Below are 18,263 nucleotides of genomic sequence, written 5' to 3'. Positions count from 1 at the left end.
TGTTATGTAGTGTGTGTTGAGGTGTGTGTTGTATATAGTGTGTGTGTTATGTAGTGTGTGTTGAGGTGTGTGTTGTGGTGTGTGTCCTGTGTGTTAGTGTGTGTGTTTCTCTGGTGTGTGTTTTATCGTGTGTTGAGGTGTGTGTTATATAGTGTGTGTTGAGGTGTGTTATGTAGTGTGTGTTGAGGTGTGTGTTATATAGTGTGTGTGTTGTATAGTGTGTGTGTTATGTTGTGTGTTGAGGTGTGTGTTGTATAGTGTGTGTGTTATGTAGTGTGTGTTGAGGTGTGTGTTGTATAGTGTGTGTGTTATGTAGTGTGTGTGTTATGTAGTGTGTGTTGAGGTGTGTGTTCTATCTGTGTGGTGTTGTGTGTGTGTGTTATGTAGTGTGTGTTGAGGTGTGTGTTGTATAGTGTGTGTGTTATATAGTGTGTGTTAAGGTGTGTGTTCAGTACCTGTTTGAAGTTTCCGTTCTTACGCTGCTCCCAGTCCATCATGTCGTGGAAGATGGGGATCATGATGTTTCTCACCTCCACCTGAGGGACCAGCGTGACTCCCAGGAACGGGCCGATCATTCCGGGGATGAAATGGATCTTATTCTCACCTGCAGCCCGAGCACAAGTTGCCAACTTTAATCCATCAACCAATAAAATTTAATTAAATTTAATAATAATTAATCATCAGGAGGAGCATCTCTCAGCCGCTGAGGGTCGGGTGCTGCTAAAGTTATTCCAACCAAACTAAACCCAGATGAGCTGAGACAATCTCACCCAGGTTCTGCCACATGCTGAAGAGCTCGTAGGTCATCATCACCCTCATGTCACCATACCTGCACAGGACAAACACCGAGACATGAGTCCAAACCCAAAAGCTACAATAACAACAACAGTCTCCCACTGCAGCTCATCCCTGGACGACTGCTGGTGTCAGAGTCAGGAGGATTTACAAACACACTGTTTGTCTCATGTAGTTTCACTGTTTAAAATAAAGACGAAACACAAAACCAGTTAAGTTATTAATGAGACCAGTATTGTGTCAGTGTGACTAAAGAGTCAACCAGAGAAAAACCTTCACTCAGCAGATCAGAACTATTGTAAAAATCAGGTGTCTTGTCTTTAAAGCTGCAGAACCTTTAGATGTTTGCTGGGTTTAGTGTCGGGCGGCTCCTTGGTCCTGGGCCTGTGTGGGGGGGAAAGGCCTAACAGGGAGGGAAACGAGCTTTGCTGCAGAATGAAGGCGCTTCTGCAGGATTGATGACGTAGATCACTGTGTCTGTAGCACTGCAGCACTTCACTGAGGAAAATGGCTCTGAATTACTCAATAGTTTAGCTACAGATGACTGACACCCTGAGGACAAATGTATGTGTGAGTGTGTGTGTGTGTGTGTGGTCACATGTCTGCAAACACCAACGATGTGGTCGTGCTTTGTGCGCAACATGTCTGTGCTGTTTATGAGTCATAAGAGAAAAGAAAGGCCTTCCCCTCCCCCTCCGTGTGTGTGTGTGTGTGTGTGTGTGTGTGTGTTCTTACTTATCTAGAACCTTCTTCCTCTTGGCAGGACTCAGGTTCTCCAGCTGTAAACTGGGCTGGTTGATGTACAGCACCGCCAGACTGAAGTAGGAGTTCCACACCTGCTCCCACACACACACACACACACACACACACACACACACACACACACACACAAAATGAATTAAAAGACAAAGATAAAACTTTAATAAAAACCAGAAAGAGATAAGAGCTGCAGTGTTAAGTTCCACGTTCAGCCGTACAGACCAAAACAAACAAAAATCAAAGGTATTAAAACATAAAAGCTCCAGTTATTCATGATAATCCAGTTTTCTCTGCCACTGGGAAACAGCACTGAGCCGTTACAGCTTCACTGTCGGCCGCTCGACTCCACGGTGTTTATAATAAATCGCCTGCTGTCGGTTCAGGGCTGTGTGGAGAAGGCTGAGGCCATGGAGAGGAAAGTGAAACAAACATGCAGCACATCACTCAAAACAGATCTGGGAGCTCAGGGGACAGAGGGAGCTGCTGGTTTGATGTTTGTCACAGGGACCAGGACGGTTCAAGTACCTTAAAGTCAAACTCTGCTTCTGTGAAGTTCTTGTGCAGAGCAGGAGACAGGTACTGAGCGGTGGTCAGGATGATGCTGCAGAGAGAACACACACACACACACACACACACCTTTGTGTTACTGAGTCACTGAGTCATGCCAACCCTGCTGTCGGACGTGGTCTCTGTGTCTTACTTGCTGGTGAGAAGCCTCATGATGTTCCAGTCCCGGGGGAAAATGCTGAGCTTCATTAAGTTTCTGAACACACACAGAATCTTCAAGAAGAACTCCTGCAGAGAGACCACAAGAGGAGATGAGGAGGACCTGCACCCTCCTCACAGAGACCGGTCAAACTGCTCCTTCAAACACTTTCCAACATTTACAACCAAACTTTGACCCTCAGGACCCTAATTGTTAATTGTTGCACAATAAGATGCATCAGGGTGTGTCTTCACTCAAAGCTGGATCTGGATCTGGTTCCTGTACCTTGAGCTCGTCCTTGCTCTGAAAGTTTTCCATCAGATGCTGGAAGTGGATGTCGGTCATCTGGCGGAGGAGGGACAGCAGGCAGGACACGTACTCCCCCTGCCAACAGAGACGTCGAAGCCAGGTGAGACGCCCACATGGGACCAATCAGCAGAGAGACATTTAAAAAAAAGAAAAAAAAAAAAGGCTCCTTCCCAAACAGGTGGACCATGAGCAGGAAACATCACCCACCATCACCCTCCCATGTTCCTCTCACACTGAAAGGCAGCAGTGTGGAAACAGTATCAGCTTCACTGTTGTTTCCTTCAACTGAGGCAAATCTCACAGATCCAGACATTTAACTGACCATAAATCTATAAACTGCGTTTGGTCACACACATTAAAAAATCTCAGTGTTAGTGACACATCACACTGATTTCAGCTTCTCTGCGCTGGTTACCAGTTAGTTTGAAAATGCTACTAATGACTTTTGAAGCCAGGACAGGGCCGGCTCCAATTCACATCTCTCATTTTTAACATCATACACAGCAGCTCGTTCCCTGAGGTCCTCAAACGCAACACTTCTGCCTGTTCTTAGAACAAGAAAAAACAGGAAATTTGAGCCTCGCTGCAGAAATGTCTCACCTTTTAAAATGCTTCATAAAACACACATTCGTAGACTCTTCTCAATTTGTGTCTCATTTTATGTTCTAGCTTGGTTTTGTTGTTATTGTGCAACATGTATTTTCAGGGTAAACACTTAGTAAACACTGTTATTGATGATGACAAGCTTCATCACTGAAGCCCAGGAGAAGACAAACAGGGACAGGCCCAGACTGAGATCAAATCAGTGACATGGAATCATGAAACAGTCGACTCTAAATGTACGAAGATGCTGATTAAACTGAAACTATCACATTTCCACAGCTGCATTTTCATTAACACACACACACACTGTTCTTGAACAACACACGAAACAAAGACGTTTAATCGGAATATTAGGGCGAGCAAACATGCAGAGGAAGACGAGGACGGAGACTGTGGAGTCTGATGAGGAAGGAGAAGAAAGATGGAGGATTAGAGGAGGGCAACACGTTCTACTCTTCTGACCAAAACATCTGGAACAATATGTCAGTGTTAATTCCATCCAAAACCAAAACTAGTCACTTTATCATGATAATAGAAAATACAACATTTGTTAAGAAGAATTATGACAAGATGTTTTAATTTTTCAATAAGGAATGAAAAGTTAATGAGAATGTGAAAGCAGTTTTTAACTTTATTTATTTATTATTTATTAACTTATTCAATGACCTGCAGCTAAACGTTTCCTCACAGGCCAAAATATGTTCGATCAAAAGTTTTACTATCGTTCGTTAATGTCTCTTTCTGTCACCGTCATATGGTGGAAGAAACACAAACATTCAAAAAGTTTTTAGTTTTCAAAAATAACAATAAAAATTGAATTTCACTAAAACTAAATTTAATCCAGGAGCTAAAATTAGCAATGAATCATGTCAAACTACATGAAAATGTTTCAGTTATTCAAAATCTAAAAATATTGCCCAGCCCTTGGGGTGGGGGGGCAGATAAACGATGGAGGGGAGGAGCGGGGGGGAGTAGTAGTCGTATTGTTAGTTACTAACAGTGATCTCCGCGGTGCACTGCGGACAGCGTTGACCTCTTACCGCCTCCTGCGATTGGCTCTTGCTCATGATTGACAGCAGGGTCTGCAGGAGGACGTCCAACAGGGACTCCACCATCATCTCCACCTCCTCCTGCACGGACGCCTCCTGCAGGGAGAGGAGGGGAGAGGTGAGAGAAGAGAGGGAGAGGAGGGAAAGAGGAAGCCCCAAACAAAAATGAGAAGAGGGACAGAGAGAAAGAAGAAGCACAGAGTCAGAGAAATGTAAAAAGAGGAACTCCAGAGAAACAGGAAACAGTTTCATGGTTGACAGTGGACACTCAACACTGGAAAACTTTCCCACTTGTCTCAAATCTTCCTCAGGGAGAAAATGCAGGTCTGAAATGCTGTGAGTCAAACTCTTCATCGTAACGACCCAAAAACCTGGATGGAGCCAAACCCACATAGTCTGATCCAGTACGTCCCTGGTTCAAGGCCATTTGCTGATACTGGAAATCAAACACTTTATTCCAGAGGTTGTTTCTTTGCACATTATCATGAACTGTGGTCCAGATATTCATGGACACTGGATGATTCCTTTTAATTTGAAAGGATTTAAAGACGACTTTGCTGCTTTATAACCAGCTTCCTGTTTGTCTCAGGGAATAACAGGCAGCTTTCCTCTCTATGACCCATGTTCTCTTTGGAAACTCTTTGGAAAAGGTCTCGTCAGGTAAAGTGACAATGGACAGGACATTGAGATGCATGGGGAGCAATGCATTCTGGGTATTACTGGAGATTTGGCCTTGAGAGATTTTGACCACAAAAAGAGCCAGGTTGGATTAAATGATTAAATGATCATCTATAAAGCAAGTGTGTGTGTGTGTGTGTGTGTGTGTGTGTGTGTGTGTTACCAGTGAGCTGGCCTTAATGATGGAGAATATAGAGCTGAGTATCCCAGAGCAGATGAGCAGCTCTTTCTGCTGCCTCAGATGAAGATGGATGTGATGCAGGACCACAGGCAGCAGGATCCTTCGAGACTCTGAGGACGTGCAGACACACACACAGACACAGACACAGACACACACACACACACACACACACACACAGACACAGACACACACAGACAGACACAGACACACACACTTTCATTTGCATGTCGCTCTGTGGCTGAGATGGTTGTCATGAATTATTAATGTTCGATTGATTGGTGGTTATATTTTTCCTGACTCTTTATTTAAATAATTTATCACTAGACGAGCTGATCAATATCATAATCAAACAGGAGGCAGGAGGTGTGTTCATGTTTTACTAAACCCTTTACCAGGGAAAGAGAAGAGTCTGCTGTCCACGGTCCGGGCTATGGACTGCAGTTTGACCACATCCATGGACTGGCCTATGTGCACGGTGGACGGCATGCTGCCCAGGGTGCCACGCACAAACTCTGCCACTTCCTGCACCGTAAACATCTGCAGCAGCTCGTCAAAGATGGCAGGGAAGGAGTTCAGCAAAGCCGCCTGAGGAGGAGGAGGAGGAGGAGGAGGAGGAGGAGGAGGAGGAGGAGGAGGGAGAGGAAGGTCAGCGACAAACAGAAACAGTTACAGATGAAGGAGAAACATGAATGTGGGAAAATGTTTCTGAGCGAGTTAAAGGAGGTAAATGTGCCAAGAACACAGGACAGATTCCCATGAAACAAAACACAGCTGGTGTTAGTGCCTCTGCCCAGGGTCAAGGGTCTGCTGTTTCTACACTTCAGGGAAAGCCCCATGGCAGAGCGGAGAAGGAAAACTGGATTGTTCATTAGTAGAAAACTGAAAGTGAAGCTTTGAAAAATGAAAGAGTTTAGAAAAACAACACAACAGTCGTCAGGACAGTGAAGACGGTGCAGCAGATTTTACAGCTGTTTCCATAACGGCTGCAGCTCACAAACAAGAATGCAAAGACCACACCCAGTGGAAACTCTTGGCAGTAGAGTGGTTATCAGCTCATTACATGTCATGACAGATACAAACAATGTGAAATTATTATCTGACAGAATCCAGAGCAAACAAAGTGAAGAGGGATGTGGTTTAGTGTGACAGGCTTTAGTCTTTGCCCAGTTTCTGCTGGATTTCTGTTTCATGCGGCGGCTCCACAGCTCAGACTGTGGAGAAACATGAACTTGTTTGACTGACTTGTTGTGCCCATGTGATAAAACAGCCCCTCGGTGTCTCGCTGTGAGTCCGAGCTGTGACTTTGGCAGCTGGTTCTGAACCAGGGGCTGCACTGTGACGTGTGATGGGTGTGATGGGTGCACAGCACAACGAGCATGTGTCAGTCAGGGATGTGTGTGTGAATGAGGTCGGGACGTGAGCGTGAGGGTGAACGGTCTGTTAGGACTCTGGGCTTCACACAACGAACGGGGGTGTTGTTGTTTTCATCCAGACGTCTACTTACTGACAGAGAAGACGGCCGCAGAGCGTTGGAGCTCCAGGCCTGTGTGCAGCTGGCCTGCCCGCTGCCAGGACCCTGTCCTGGGGCGGGGTTCTGGGCCTGGCCCGGGACAGGGACTAGTGCTAAGGGAGCAGCAGGCCCAACACCAGGGCCTGGGGCTTGAGTTGGGCCTGGACAGGTCTGGGAGCCCTGAAGTGCATGGGTGTGGAGGGAAGAAGCCCAGGAGGAATAATAGGGACCCAAAGGAGCAAAGCATTGTGGGGGATTGGAAAAGTTTAGGAGAGGAAGCAAGGAAGGGTCAGAGGTAGGATTTAAAAGAAGTAAATAAAGGAGAGCAGAGTCAGATTAAAGCAACTGGGAGCTGATCCATAAATCTACAGGCTCTAACTACAAAAACTGGAAACAAAAACTATAAGCAACTATTTAAAAGCGACTAAGAGTCTGAAATAAACACAGACAGTAAAAATATAGAACAATTTAAAGACCTAAAAACTAAACTCTTAGAAGAGTCATTCACCCCCGTGTGCTGTGAGTGTGTGTTCACCTGTGTGAAGATCAGGGTCTCTGAGTTGCGGCTGTCCAGACTCAGGACGAAGCGGATCGACTGAAAAAGCTCCTGGATGCTGGTGCGAAACTGATCCTCCTCCATCCCACAAGTGGCCCGAGAGTAGAGGATCCGAGACTGGACGATGAACTTAAACAGGTACTCCAGGGCCTGGAGGGAGGAGGAGGAACCAGAACCAGACACACAACAAAAATCTAACGTTAAATATCGGAGCATTTGAAATTAACTTGTTTTATTAATACGGTGAGATTCATTTAAAGAGTCAAGAAAGCCTGAGACAGATGTTAATATTCAAACAGAAAGCTTTAAGAGTATGGATATTTATTCCAACTGTCTGAAATAAATTCATGCACCTATGAATTAATCACACATCCAAACTGGATTGTGCTTTAATTTGCTGAACGCAGAAAAAACAGAAAATCCAAACTGAGACTTGTTTGGTAAAAGTGGATTAAAAAAAACTCAGACGTGAACCTACAGCTGCATCACGTGTCCAAACTGTCCTCAATAACTCAAACTGTCCACTCTCATGAGACGGCGTGACCCATCGGAGACGAAGGTTTGAGTCTGATAAGTATTTCAGAAGAGTCGGGCAGCGACTGCGTGTCAGTGTTAATGCTCTACACTCGCCTACGCTGCTGATGCAACTGTGACTGCATGAGCTACAGCATCCAGGGGGAAGGATCTCACTTTTACAAACACACTCATGGAGCTTATTGATTCTAGATTAGTAATAAAAGATAAGTGAGATCAATCACTGTAGAGATGAGGAGAAAACATCTCGATCACCTGGTGAAGGTTTGATTTTTTTTATGTTTTCTGCATAAAGACATAATGTAAACATGAGAACTGCATTGGTGCTGCCGTCAACAAACAGAGATATTAAGGGATGGAGACTTGATTTGCAGATTTTCAGAAACAACTGTGGTTGGAAACGTGACTGTTTCAGGATGTTTGCATCAGACGCAGCTTCAACATGAGCCCTTACCCTCATGGCTTCCTGGATGTGGTCCTGTCTAACCACCTCTGCAGAGCGGTCCATGTACCACTTCAGACAGCGGATCAGCTCTCTGAAACAGCACCGCAGCCGTGATTACAGAAGATTAGAGTTCAGTAAAATGTTATTTCTTAATATTCAGCAAAATATAGAACTAAATATTTCATGTTAGTTGGGAAACAACAACATAGTCACCGTCGTCTTTCCTCTGAATATTTAGAATATTCTGTTTTCGAGATCATATAAATGTTCTTAGAGAATAAAGTGCAACACTCACAGTGTTCAGAGGATTAAGAAATACAGAAATAACACACATTCATTCAGGAACACACACACACACACACACGCACGCACATGCACACACACACACACGTTCATATCCTTTAAGGAGAGTGAATCAGCCTGTGACTTCACAGTGAAACACTCACTTATAGGCCAACGCGCCGGCAAAGTGCTTCTGGATGTACGTGTCCATCACGGGCCTGAAGTGGAAATACTTACTGTCCCTGAGCAGGTTAATGATGAACACCTGAGGCAGAGGGAGACAATAATGTGACACAACCAACCAGAGCTGCAGCTTAAAAAAGTCCGGCTTCTTCTTTCCTTCATGCTCGAACATTAACTGATGCAGCTCAGACTGAAACAGACAGTGTGTCACGTCTGTTGCTGCTCTGACTTTATCAGGAGCTCAGTTTTAGGCTGGTTCCCTCTGGTCTGCAGGTCGTCCTGTCAGTAAAAAACTGAATATTCTGCTTCATTTCTTTCCAGGCACAGACACTCACCAGAGACTGGAACACCAGCGGGCCGTACTTGTCCGTGTTGTCATCCAGGATGGAGAATAAGGTGTCGAGAATGTCTTGGAGAAACTGTCACACAAACACACACACACACACACACAGACACAGACACACACACACACACACACACACACAGTTACAGTTTCATCTGTTCATTGTTGTGCCCTCGCCCCGCCTTTAACCATCACAGCTAAATGTCTAACCCAAACATAAACCTGGTTCTAACCCTAAAACCAGGTCTGAACCCTCAAACAGCCTGTTGAAGGTGTGAGGACCAGACATATGTGGGTCAGGATGAATATTGGGGACTATATGCAAACTCTGTGGTGGTTCTGTGGACCTGCTGCAGTTAAGGAAGGTTGCTATTTAACCACAGTGACCAGGCTCTTCCTGTTAAGATTTACCATCGTCAAGAGGAAATGACGTCAAGTCTGAAAAACAGCTAAACCACAATAAACACCCCCCCCCCTCCCCTCAGCTGCAGCTCGAGGTCGTATTTGCTGCCGGTCGTGTTTGTGTGATCACCTTGACTATCTCTTCCCCGCTGACGTGTCGTAGTCGACCCAGGATGTCCATGACCCGGTCCGGGTGGGCCTTCCACTTAAGCAGCGCCAGGAGGTCCACTGGAAGACAGCAGCAGGTTCAGCTAATGAGCGTGCACGTGAGTGTGGCATGAACTAAGGCTGGTAACAATAAATAATAAAACACCTGCTGCTCCTTCGACGGTTCATAACAACATCAGGGACCAGAACCAAAATGATGCTGAATCAGAATCAGCTGTGGAGGTTTAATGTGTGTGTGTGATGTTTTGAGCTGGATGACCTGTGTATATTTTTGACTTGTATATATTTGTATGTATTTATCGTCACTCTAGCCCAGGCCTCTCCTGCAGACCTGCAGACCTGCAGTCCGGAAGACCTGCAGACCTGCAGACCTGCAGACCTGATCTCGCTGAACACAAAAGCTGAAGGGGCAGATCCTGTGTTACCGTTCTGGGTGAGCTTGGTGGAGGACAGCTGTGTGGAGATCCAGAAGGTCTCCTTGGTGCTGCGCTGGAAGATGAGGCTGGACGGGATGCTGGGACAGCTGCTGAAGTCTTCCTTGCAGCAGGGCAGGCCCAGGTACAGGGCGTGGTTACTGAAGGTCGTGTTCTCGTCACACTGAGGCCACGACAGGTCAGGACAGAGGAGGCCGAGCGGTAGAACAGCATCACCATCACGAACACACGTTATAGGTGTGTTCAGACACACACACACACACACACACACACACACACACACACACACACACACACCTTATGTTTTTATTTACATTCTCCTGTGCACATCATTTAAAGACAGAACCAAACAGCCGTGCAGTCACAGTTTGTCTGTATGGCGGCACATTGTAGTTTGTTGTTTCTATCATTTCTGACAGCTTTAAGTGAGAACCTATACTCTGCTAGAACAAATAGGTGTCCACAGTACAGGACACGAGCAGCACCAAGAAAACCACATTAAGACGGACAGAACAACAACAAACACAAGCAGCGTGTCCGACCTTGTAAACATAGAGCTCATGGCTCTCGTCGGAAAGAGTGGTTCCATCCTCTCTCATCAGAGGAGTGAAGGCAAAACCAAACAGCTTCTTCTCTCCTTTGTCCTTTGCTGCAGGGAGACAGAACCAGAAGGAATAAGGAGACATGAAGGTGACGAGTCAGAGGGAAGGATGAGAAACGAGGAGACAAACATACGCAGGTTTTCTTTGGATTAGTTGAGTCTGTAAATAAAGTCTTCAACTGTGAAAGTCTGGAAATAAAATGAAAACATTAAATGACTCTAAGTCTAACCTGCTGCCCTGGTTGACATTTTACTCTTTTACCAATAAGAACATGGAGTCAAACTAATCATGTATCAACATCAAACCACAGCGACTCACTGGAGCAGTGTCTGAACTCGAAGCGCAGGTGGGAGCCTCTGAAACGGTCGATGGGAATCGGCAGCTTGATGACTTCACTCCACCGAGGGCTGTTGTTGTGATAAAGCACGAAGGATCGGTGCTCCGGCACGTTGGGCTCACCCGAGCCCAGACTGATGCAATCCTGTATAGGTGGAGACACAGGGGGGGTCACTGAAACCTGTTCAACCAGATATGAAGAGTCATAAAACGTCTCAGCAGAGCAGACAACAACACACACCAGTCAGAGCCGACAGCCTCCATTATTCCTTTGTATTCGTTATTAATGAGACAATAGTCCTGCAGGTGTAGCTTCAACAACAACAAACAGATGACTGAGTAAACACAGACTCCAACATCAGCCTCTTTATTTCAACCTGCAGATGTTTTTGCTTCACATTTGTTGTGAACACCAGGAAACTTCTGGAGCTTTGGGGGCGTTTCATTCAGGGGTGGGGGGTTATGGGAAATAATAGATTAGGGATTTTTTATTGGTCAATTTCCATAAAATTCTCCTGGTAACAACATCGTCGCGGAAGTGAGTGTCTAGCACCCAGGTTCCGGTTTAGACCGGAGTCCAGACCCTCGCCAACTTTGAGTCGATGGCGTTTGTTGCTGCGTGTCTGTTGGTCCTGGTCTGTTTGGCCTCATCTGTCGGCAACGACAAAGGTAAGAAACATCATCCTGATGCTGAGTCCGGTTCACAGGAGTCCTGGTCTGTAATGTGCACGAATTTAGGTCTGTGTTACGGTCCCGGTAACAAACCACCATTAAATACAGCGCAGGTCCGCGCGTAAAGTTCCGCCAAAGTCCGTCTGGTGCCACTTTCTTACTGCGCGTGTTTCATGTTGTATATTTGTTAGAATTAAATATTTGCCTTCAGGCTTTGGGGGTTTAGGTATCAGAGAAGTTCCCTCCTCCGGGGGGGGGGCGATCAGCTCGACGGGGCATGTTTTCCGGTAAACAGCGCGTGGGCATCGCGTTAAAACGCTTCCCGGGTGTGATTATTAAAGTAGACCAGCCTTCCCCAGTCCGCAGGTTCTGATTCACGGTCCAAAGTCACGAGTTACTGGACCCGGTACCGACATTTCTGACCACTTAAATTTGGTAACGCAGCTCGTTAGTCAGACTTCAGGGTCAACCAGTCAGACCGGCATGGTTCGGCTCGGTTCTACGCGTGTGCTTGGTCGAACTGTGGACTCTGCTCATGGTCTGACAGACACGTCTTTAACTCGCCGGTTCCGGAAACAAACCCGAACCCTCCGCCACGACTCAAACCGGAAATGGAGGCGCTACAGGCTCATTGAGCTGCTGGGACCTAAATACTCTGCAATATGGGAACAGTGAAAGGATCAGATTAAAATACAATATATAAGTATTAAAATAAAAAGTACCATCATCCCAAATGTACTTGAAGTATCCAAAGTAAAAGTACTCATTGTGCAGAATGGCCCATTTCACATGAATGGATCTGATATTATTGGATTCTAATTATTGATGATTATTGTGTTGATGTTGTATAATGGTGGAGCTGATTATAGTATTGTAGTAATTTATTTATTATATACAGTAAAAGTATTTAAAGGTGTCCTGTGATGGACTGACCTGCTGAAATACTAATAAAACTGTGTAACTGCATTAACATCAACTGGAAGGGAAATAAATAAATACAGCAGAAAAGAAATGTGCTGTAAAGAGTTAAACTTTCAGATCAGTATCAGATGTTTTTATCTTCCAGCCCCACCAGACACCACTGTGGAGGTGAACGAAGGAGATGACGCCATCTTAACCTGCTCCCTCAGCCTCGGGGTGAAGTTAGAGAAAGAGGTGTTTGACTGGAAGAAAGGCGATCTAGAGGTGTTCCTCTATGCTGCTGGTATTTACTATGGCAATTCCAATGAGACGTTGAGGCGACAAGGCCAAGATAAGCATTTTGAGGGACGCGTCTCTCATTTTCAAGAAGAACTGAAGAACGGTAACGCCTCCATAATCATCAGGAATACGAAGGTGGACGACAGTGGAACCTACACCTGTGTTTTTCCAAAAAAGAGAAGATTCATCGTTCAGCTTGTTGTCAGTGAGTAATTAAAATAAAAAAAAACAGGTCTAATCTTGGTAAATCTTGAGATATGGTCATCACAGTGTCTGATGCTTATTTCATTCATTGTCTGAATACTTTGTCTCCCCAACACTGACACTGTAAATCTGTTTTGTCTCCAAGAACCCATCAGGAAGGACAGATCCAGAGAGAACATCCCTGGTGAGTTTCTGATCTTCACATCTGCCGTGTGTGTGTGTGTGTGTGAACAATATTATTTACCACTGTACCAATGACCTGAAACTGCTGTGGCATCTTATTTACCACCCAAGTCACAATTACTTCAATACAAATCTTATTTTGATACCCAGCCCTAGTGAAAAGTGCTTTCACTGACATATGTAAACTGAAAAACTCGTCTTGATTCTAACTGAAGTTAAGATTCCTCAGGATCAGCATGGCAGCAACATCCACTGCACATTCAGCTGCCAGTGAAATCATCAGAAGCAGATTTTATTTTTCACTTCAATGCTTCATCAGAGTCCACTGAGACTGTCAGGGATAATAGAATAATAAAGTAACCCAGTAAATAATAAAATTTTTCTGCTTGATTTTCTATCTTGAGATCACAAAACACAAAAACTCTCAAGATGGACAGTTTAGTAAAGGTAAAACAAGAAACACCTGTGACCATATTTCTGTAAAATAACATGTTCTCTGAAGCAGTTTGTTAATATTTGCATCTCCAATATCTCACGCTCTGCAGTGGTTTTTGCATGTCGTGTATTTACATTTCTGTGCTCACAGGTGTAGCTCCAAAGCCGTCCACCATGATATTGGACCCCACAGAGCGCGGGGTGCCCCTGAAGTGTGAGGTTCATGGTGCTTCTCCAAAGCCAAAGCTCGAGTGGCAGGACATTGAAGGAAACGTCCTTCCTGCTGAGGAGCCCCGGGTCTCTGAAAGCAGAGACGTCTACAACGTGACCCTCACTACCTTCGTGAACAAGAACAGAACCAACCGTTTCCGCTGCGTGGCCACACAGGACGCCATCAACCACGAGACTGCTGATGAGCTCTATGTGCCTGGTGAGATTCCTGCTCAATTATCTGTTTAGTGTTTTAGGCAGAGCCGACACCTTTAATTGTTTTCTTCGACAGACGATGCTGTGCGTCATATGCATCTATAACCTGAGTGTTTATATTTACCTTTGTTGTGTGTTTCAGAGAAAATGTTTGAGCAACCCAAAGCGGTTTGGATCGCGGTTGGAATTAGTGTCGGATTTATTGTTGGAGTTTGTTCAACTGTAGCACTAACAGTGAAACGCTACAGCATTTTAAAACATGACACAGGTAGGTTTAAATACGAAGTGGGCTGCTTGAAAAAAATAATTAATAGATTCATTCATAATTGTTAAGGAAACATAATGTGATTACATCGGCCCAAAATGCATAAAAGTATATTCAATTCTTTATTTTTACAGACTCAGCCCAACAGCGAGCTGACGCGACAGCATGTGCTGCCAGAAATAATTGGTGGATCAAGTGCAAAAGACTCCTGAGCCCCTGGGCCACCCGGGACCACACCATCCGAATGCAAACCTATCCTGAGGAGTCTGTCACTTTAAATGTGACTGAGAACAAACCAGCTGAATAAAGACGTAAGCAGACTGGGAGACACACAAAACACTAGTGTAATGTGCAAAATAATGTGTACGTGATGAACAAATGCATCAGCTACTGACAGAAATAATGTTATTATTATTATTAGTCTTTAAATAACTGAAATAAAAATGTGTATTGTTTTTTCCCCACCACTGTTCCTATGGCTTTAGATTTTAACAGAGCTCAGACATTTAGCTCACCAATTTAGTCGAATGTGTTTCTGACTGTTGGGATATTTTGATTATGTGTTAATGTGATTATACACGCTCCTCATGATTGTTGACTGCCTGAACATTTCAAAACTAAGGTTATATTTTTAGTTTAAAGGAAGCTGCTGCTGACCCAATTTTCTTTTCATCCCTACAGGTTCAGCACAAGCGAGAGGAAATGAGGGAAATGAGCACCAGTGCTTATGTCAGGGTGGGGTGGTGGTGGTGGGAAGGTGACTAGATTGGCACATAAGCAAAGGGACTGTCGTACTACAACAGGAAGTGGATTTGGCTTTGTTGCACCGCCGACTGGTTGGTCGGAGCCTGTGCCGAGGGAGGGATGCTCTTGGGGGGAAAGGGGCTGGCAGCAGGTGGTGCAGGCCAAGAGACACAAGGCGACATCAGGAAAAGCACAACAAGCATCGCAGGCTGAATCACGTCAGCATGTGGGGACACGTTATTTTGCCCTATTTTCCCCATCATCAGTGAGCGTCAGACCTCGTGTCCTCATACTGTCGTCTTTTGTCTTTTACGTTAGTTAGGTTGTCTTTTTTTTTATCCATCCATCATCTGTACCCCCTTAGTCCTAACCAGGGTCCCAGGGATCAGCTGGAGCCTATCCCAGCTCTCTTTGGGTGAAAGACAGGGGTCCACCCTGGACAGGTCCCCAGTCCATCACAGGGCCACATAGAGACAAACAACCTCACACACTCACACTCACTCCTATGGGCAATTTAGAGTCACCAATCAACCTGACATACATGTTTTTGGACTGTGGGAGGAAACCAGAGTACCTGGAGAAAACCCACACAAGCACAGGGAGAACATGCAGACTCCACACAGAAAGGCCCCTTTAAAGGCCACCCGTCTTTTATTTCTGTAAAGCACTTTGAATTAACTTGCCTTGCCTAATGGGTTTCAAACCAGGAACCCTCTTGATGTGAGGCAACAGTGCACTAACCCACTGTCCTGCCCAGTTTGGCATTTTTTGTAACATATTAAATCAATGTGAACTTCTAAATTTTTGCCTCAACCGGTGACACATTGTGTATTTAATACCTTTTAGACAGAAATATAATAAATTAGAATCAGCTTCTTTACTTCACATGATTATGTTGAAAATGTTATTACCTATGATGTCACTGAGAAAAATCACCAATAAATGTAAAAATGGCCTTACATTGAATCCATACTGCTTCTGGTGTGTGTGTGTGTGTGTGTGTGTGTCATATGTGTGTGTGTGTGTGTCATATGTGTGTTCTCCTTCAGACCTGGTGCCTCTGACTGTTATTTGACGCTAAGCGGCTGCACTTTAATGCTCGATGCTTCGTGGGTTTTATTGGGATTCATTCGTGTGAAGTTTGATCCAGACTCTGTTCTCATTGTGAGGTTTCTCCGTCTGCTTAATAACACACTGCACATTGAGCTGTCAGTGTGTGTGCTGCGGGGAACACTTCCCTACCTTGAGGATCTCCCCGTCGGCGTACAGAACATAGACTGTGACTTCGATGTTCTTCTGGACGCTCTTCCCTCCTCTCTCAAAGTCTCCCCGCTCCAGGGTCAGGTACAGGTCGTTCCGGATGTCACCTGGGAGAAGGACGGAGACGTTAACAGACAAACTGAGTTTACGCCACATTTCACCTGAGAAATGGACTAAAACTTAAATATGAGTGTTTGTGACCTGGGACTGAAGAGGTACCAACAAATGTCCAGCAATTTGAAATGTAAAGAACATGCAGCTGCCAGACCTGCATGTTCTCGGTATAAGGACACAGATGGAGGTTCACACGGTGTCTCTCACATATTTAGAGCTGAACACCTGTGTTCATTTATCATTTCAGCTCGTCCTCATCAAGGAGACATCACCTCTAATGTATGGAGGTGAGACTTTAATTCATCCTAGTGAACTGAATTAATCAGAACATCCTCCCCTGCTGTGACTGGACAGGTGACTCACCTGGCATGATGACATCAGGGAAGCCCAGTTTGCGTGTGATGGCCACACCCTTGCTAAAAATGAGCGGGTTCTCCCTGCGGACCTGTTCCATGTCTCCTCTCAGCAGCTGCAGAGAGATGATCAGACCTGCAGGGACAAGGACAGAGACAGAATCAGAGACACAGGGTGGGATGTCAACAAACTTTAAACTTTACTACATGTCAGAGCCAAACCTTGTACTTTTTCCTGCTCTACATTTATCTTCAAATTAGAAGTATATGAAGTACTTCAAATTAGAAGTATATAAGGTAGTCAACGTCAGCTACCCAGCGGTACATAAAGTACTTCAAATTAGAAGTATATAAGGTAGTTAACATCAGCTACCCAGCAGTATATAAAGTACTTCAAATTAGAAGTATATAAGGTAGTCAACGTCAGCTACCCAGCGGTACATAAAGTACTTCAAATTAGAAGTATATAAGGTAGTCAACGTCAGCTACCCAGTGGTACATAAAGTACTTCAAATTAGAAGTATATAAGGTAGTCAACGTCAGCTACCCAGCGGTATATAAAGTACTTCAAATTAGAAGTATATAAAGGTAGTCAACGTCAGCTACCCAGCGGTACATAAAGTACTTCAAATTAGAAGTATATAAGGTAGTTAACATCAGCTACACGGCGGTATATAAAGTACTTCAAATTAGAAGTATATAAGGTAGTTAACGTCAGCTACCCAGCGGTATATAAAGTACTTCAAATTAGAAGTATATAAGGTAGTTAACGTCAGCTACCCAGCGGTATATAAAGTACTTCAAATTAGAAGTATATAAGGTAGTTAACGTCAGCTACACGGCGGTATATAAAGTACTTCAAATTAGAAGTATATAAGGTAGTTAACGTCAGCTACCCAGCGGTATATAAAGTACTTCAAATTAGAAGTATATAAGGTAGATAACGTCAGCTACCCAGCGGTATATAAAGTACTTCAAATTAGAAGTATATAAGGTAGTTAACGTCAGCTACCCAGCAGTATATAAAGTACTTCAAATTAGAAGTATATAAGGTAGATAACGTCAGCTACCCAGCGGTATATAAAGTACTTCAAATTAGAAGTATATAAGGTAGATAACGTCAGCTACCCAGCGGTATATAAAGTACTTCAAATTAGAAGTATATAAGGTAGTTAACGTCAGCTACCCAGCAGTATATAAAGTACTTCAAATTAGAAGTATATAAGGTAGATAACGTCAGCTACCCAGCGGTATATAAAGTACTTCAAATTAGAAGTATATAAGGTAGTTAACGTCAGCTACCCAGCAGTATATAAAGTACTTCAAATTAGAAGTATATAAGGTAGTTAACGTCAGCTCCAACATTAAAGTGATCAACACAATAATCATCAATAATTACAATCCAATAATATCAGATCTATTCATGTAAAATGAGCCATTCTGCATAATGAGTACTTTTACTTTGGATACTTCAAGTACTTTTGGATGATGGTACTTTTGGACTTTTACTACAGTAACATTTTAAACACAGG

General features: G+C 44.3%; 2 protein-coding genes across 10 annotated transcripts in view; one reads left to right on the top strand and one right to left on the bottom strand.

Annotated features, from left to right (window-relative positions):
- LOC113129966 (dedicator of cytokinesis protein 3-like) overlaps positions 1–18,263 on the bottom strand; it is a 131,575-nt gene that overhangs the window by 13,563 nt on the left and 99,749 nt on the right. For 5 of the 9 annotated variants that reach the window (XM_026306242.2, XM_033325205.1, XM_033325202.1 and 2 more), the window contains exons 14-33: positions 16,742–16,867; positions 16,247–16,371; positions 10,858–11,020; positions 10,480–10,586; positions 9,929–10,100; positions 9,466–9,563; positions 8,926–9,009; positions 8,572–8,672; positions 8,135–8,216; positions 7,126–7,296; positions 6,585–6,770; positions 5,473–5,665; positions 5,063–5,190; positions 4,171–4,317; positions 2,546–2,644; positions 2,255–2,349; positions 2,080–2,155; positions 1,531–1,631; positions 771–829; positions 456–604 (exon numbers count right to left, since the gene is read on the bottom strand). In XM_026306242.2, coding sequence (XP_026162027.1) covers positions 456–604; positions 771–829; positions 1,531–1,631; positions 2,080–2,155; positions 2,255–2,349; positions 2,546–2,644; positions 4,171–4,317; positions 5,063–5,190; positions 5,473–5,665; positions 6,585–6,770; positions 7,126–7,296; positions 8,135–8,216; positions 8,572–8,672; positions 8,926–9,009; positions 9,466–9,563; positions 9,929–10,100; positions 10,480–10,586; positions 10,858–11,020; positions 16,247–16,371; positions 16,742–16,867 — 2,462 coding nt within the window. The remainder of the gene's footprint in view (positions 1–455; positions 605–770; positions 830–1,530; positions 1,632–2,079; positions 2,156–2,254; positions 2,350–2,545; positions 2,645–4,170; positions 4,318–5,062; positions 5,191–5,472; positions 5,666–6,584; positions 6,771–7,125; positions 7,297–8,134; positions 8,217–8,571; positions 8,673–8,925; positions 9,010–9,465; positions 9,564–9,928; positions 10,101–10,479; positions 10,587–10,857; positions 11,021–16,246; positions 16,372–16,741; positions 16,868–18,263) is intronic. The other 4 variants (XM_033325207.1, XM_033325208.1, XM_026306246.1 and 1 more) reach the window with 2 other exon arrangements.
- Positions 11,358–15,449, top strand: LOC113129968 (butyrophilin subfamily 2 member A1-like). The gene is made up of 7 exons (XM_026306247.2): positions 11,358–11,544; positions 12,614–12,952; positions 13,097–13,135; positions 13,721–13,999; positions 14,138–14,263; positions 14,395–14,571; positions 14,942–15,449. Exons 1-6 carry the CDS (start codon positions 11,478–11,480, stop codon positions 14,565–14,567), a joined length of 1,023 nt encoding a protein of 340 aa, XP_026162032.1. The 5' UTR covers positions 11,358–11,477; the 3' UTR covers positions 14,568–14,571; positions 14,942–15,449.

This window comes from Mastacembelus armatus, chromosome 5, assembly GCF_900324485.2.
Source record: "Mastacembelus armatus chromosome 5, fMasArm1.2, whole genome shotgun sequence".
Lineage (NCBI taxonomy): Eukaryota > Metazoa > Chordata > Actinopteri > Synbranchiformes > Mastacembelidae > Mastacembelus > Mastacembelus armatus.
This window is presented reverse-complemented; position numbering and strand designations above follow the sequence as displayed.

Excerpts from the sequence above, each read along its gene's own strand:
- LOC113129968 (XM_026306247.2), top strand. The coding sequence starts at position 11,478 with ATGGCGTTTGTTGCTGCGTGTCTGTTGGTCCTGGTCTGTTTGGCCTCA. Across the intron at positions 11,545-12,613 it reads ATCTGTCGGCAACGACAAAG|CCCCACCAGACACCACTGTG; the intron begins GTAAGAAACATC and ends TTTATCTTCCAG. Across the intron at positions 14,264-14,394 it reads CATTTTAAAACATGACACAG|ACTCAGCCCAACAGCGAGCT; the intron begins GTAGGTTTAAAT and ends TTATTTTTACAG.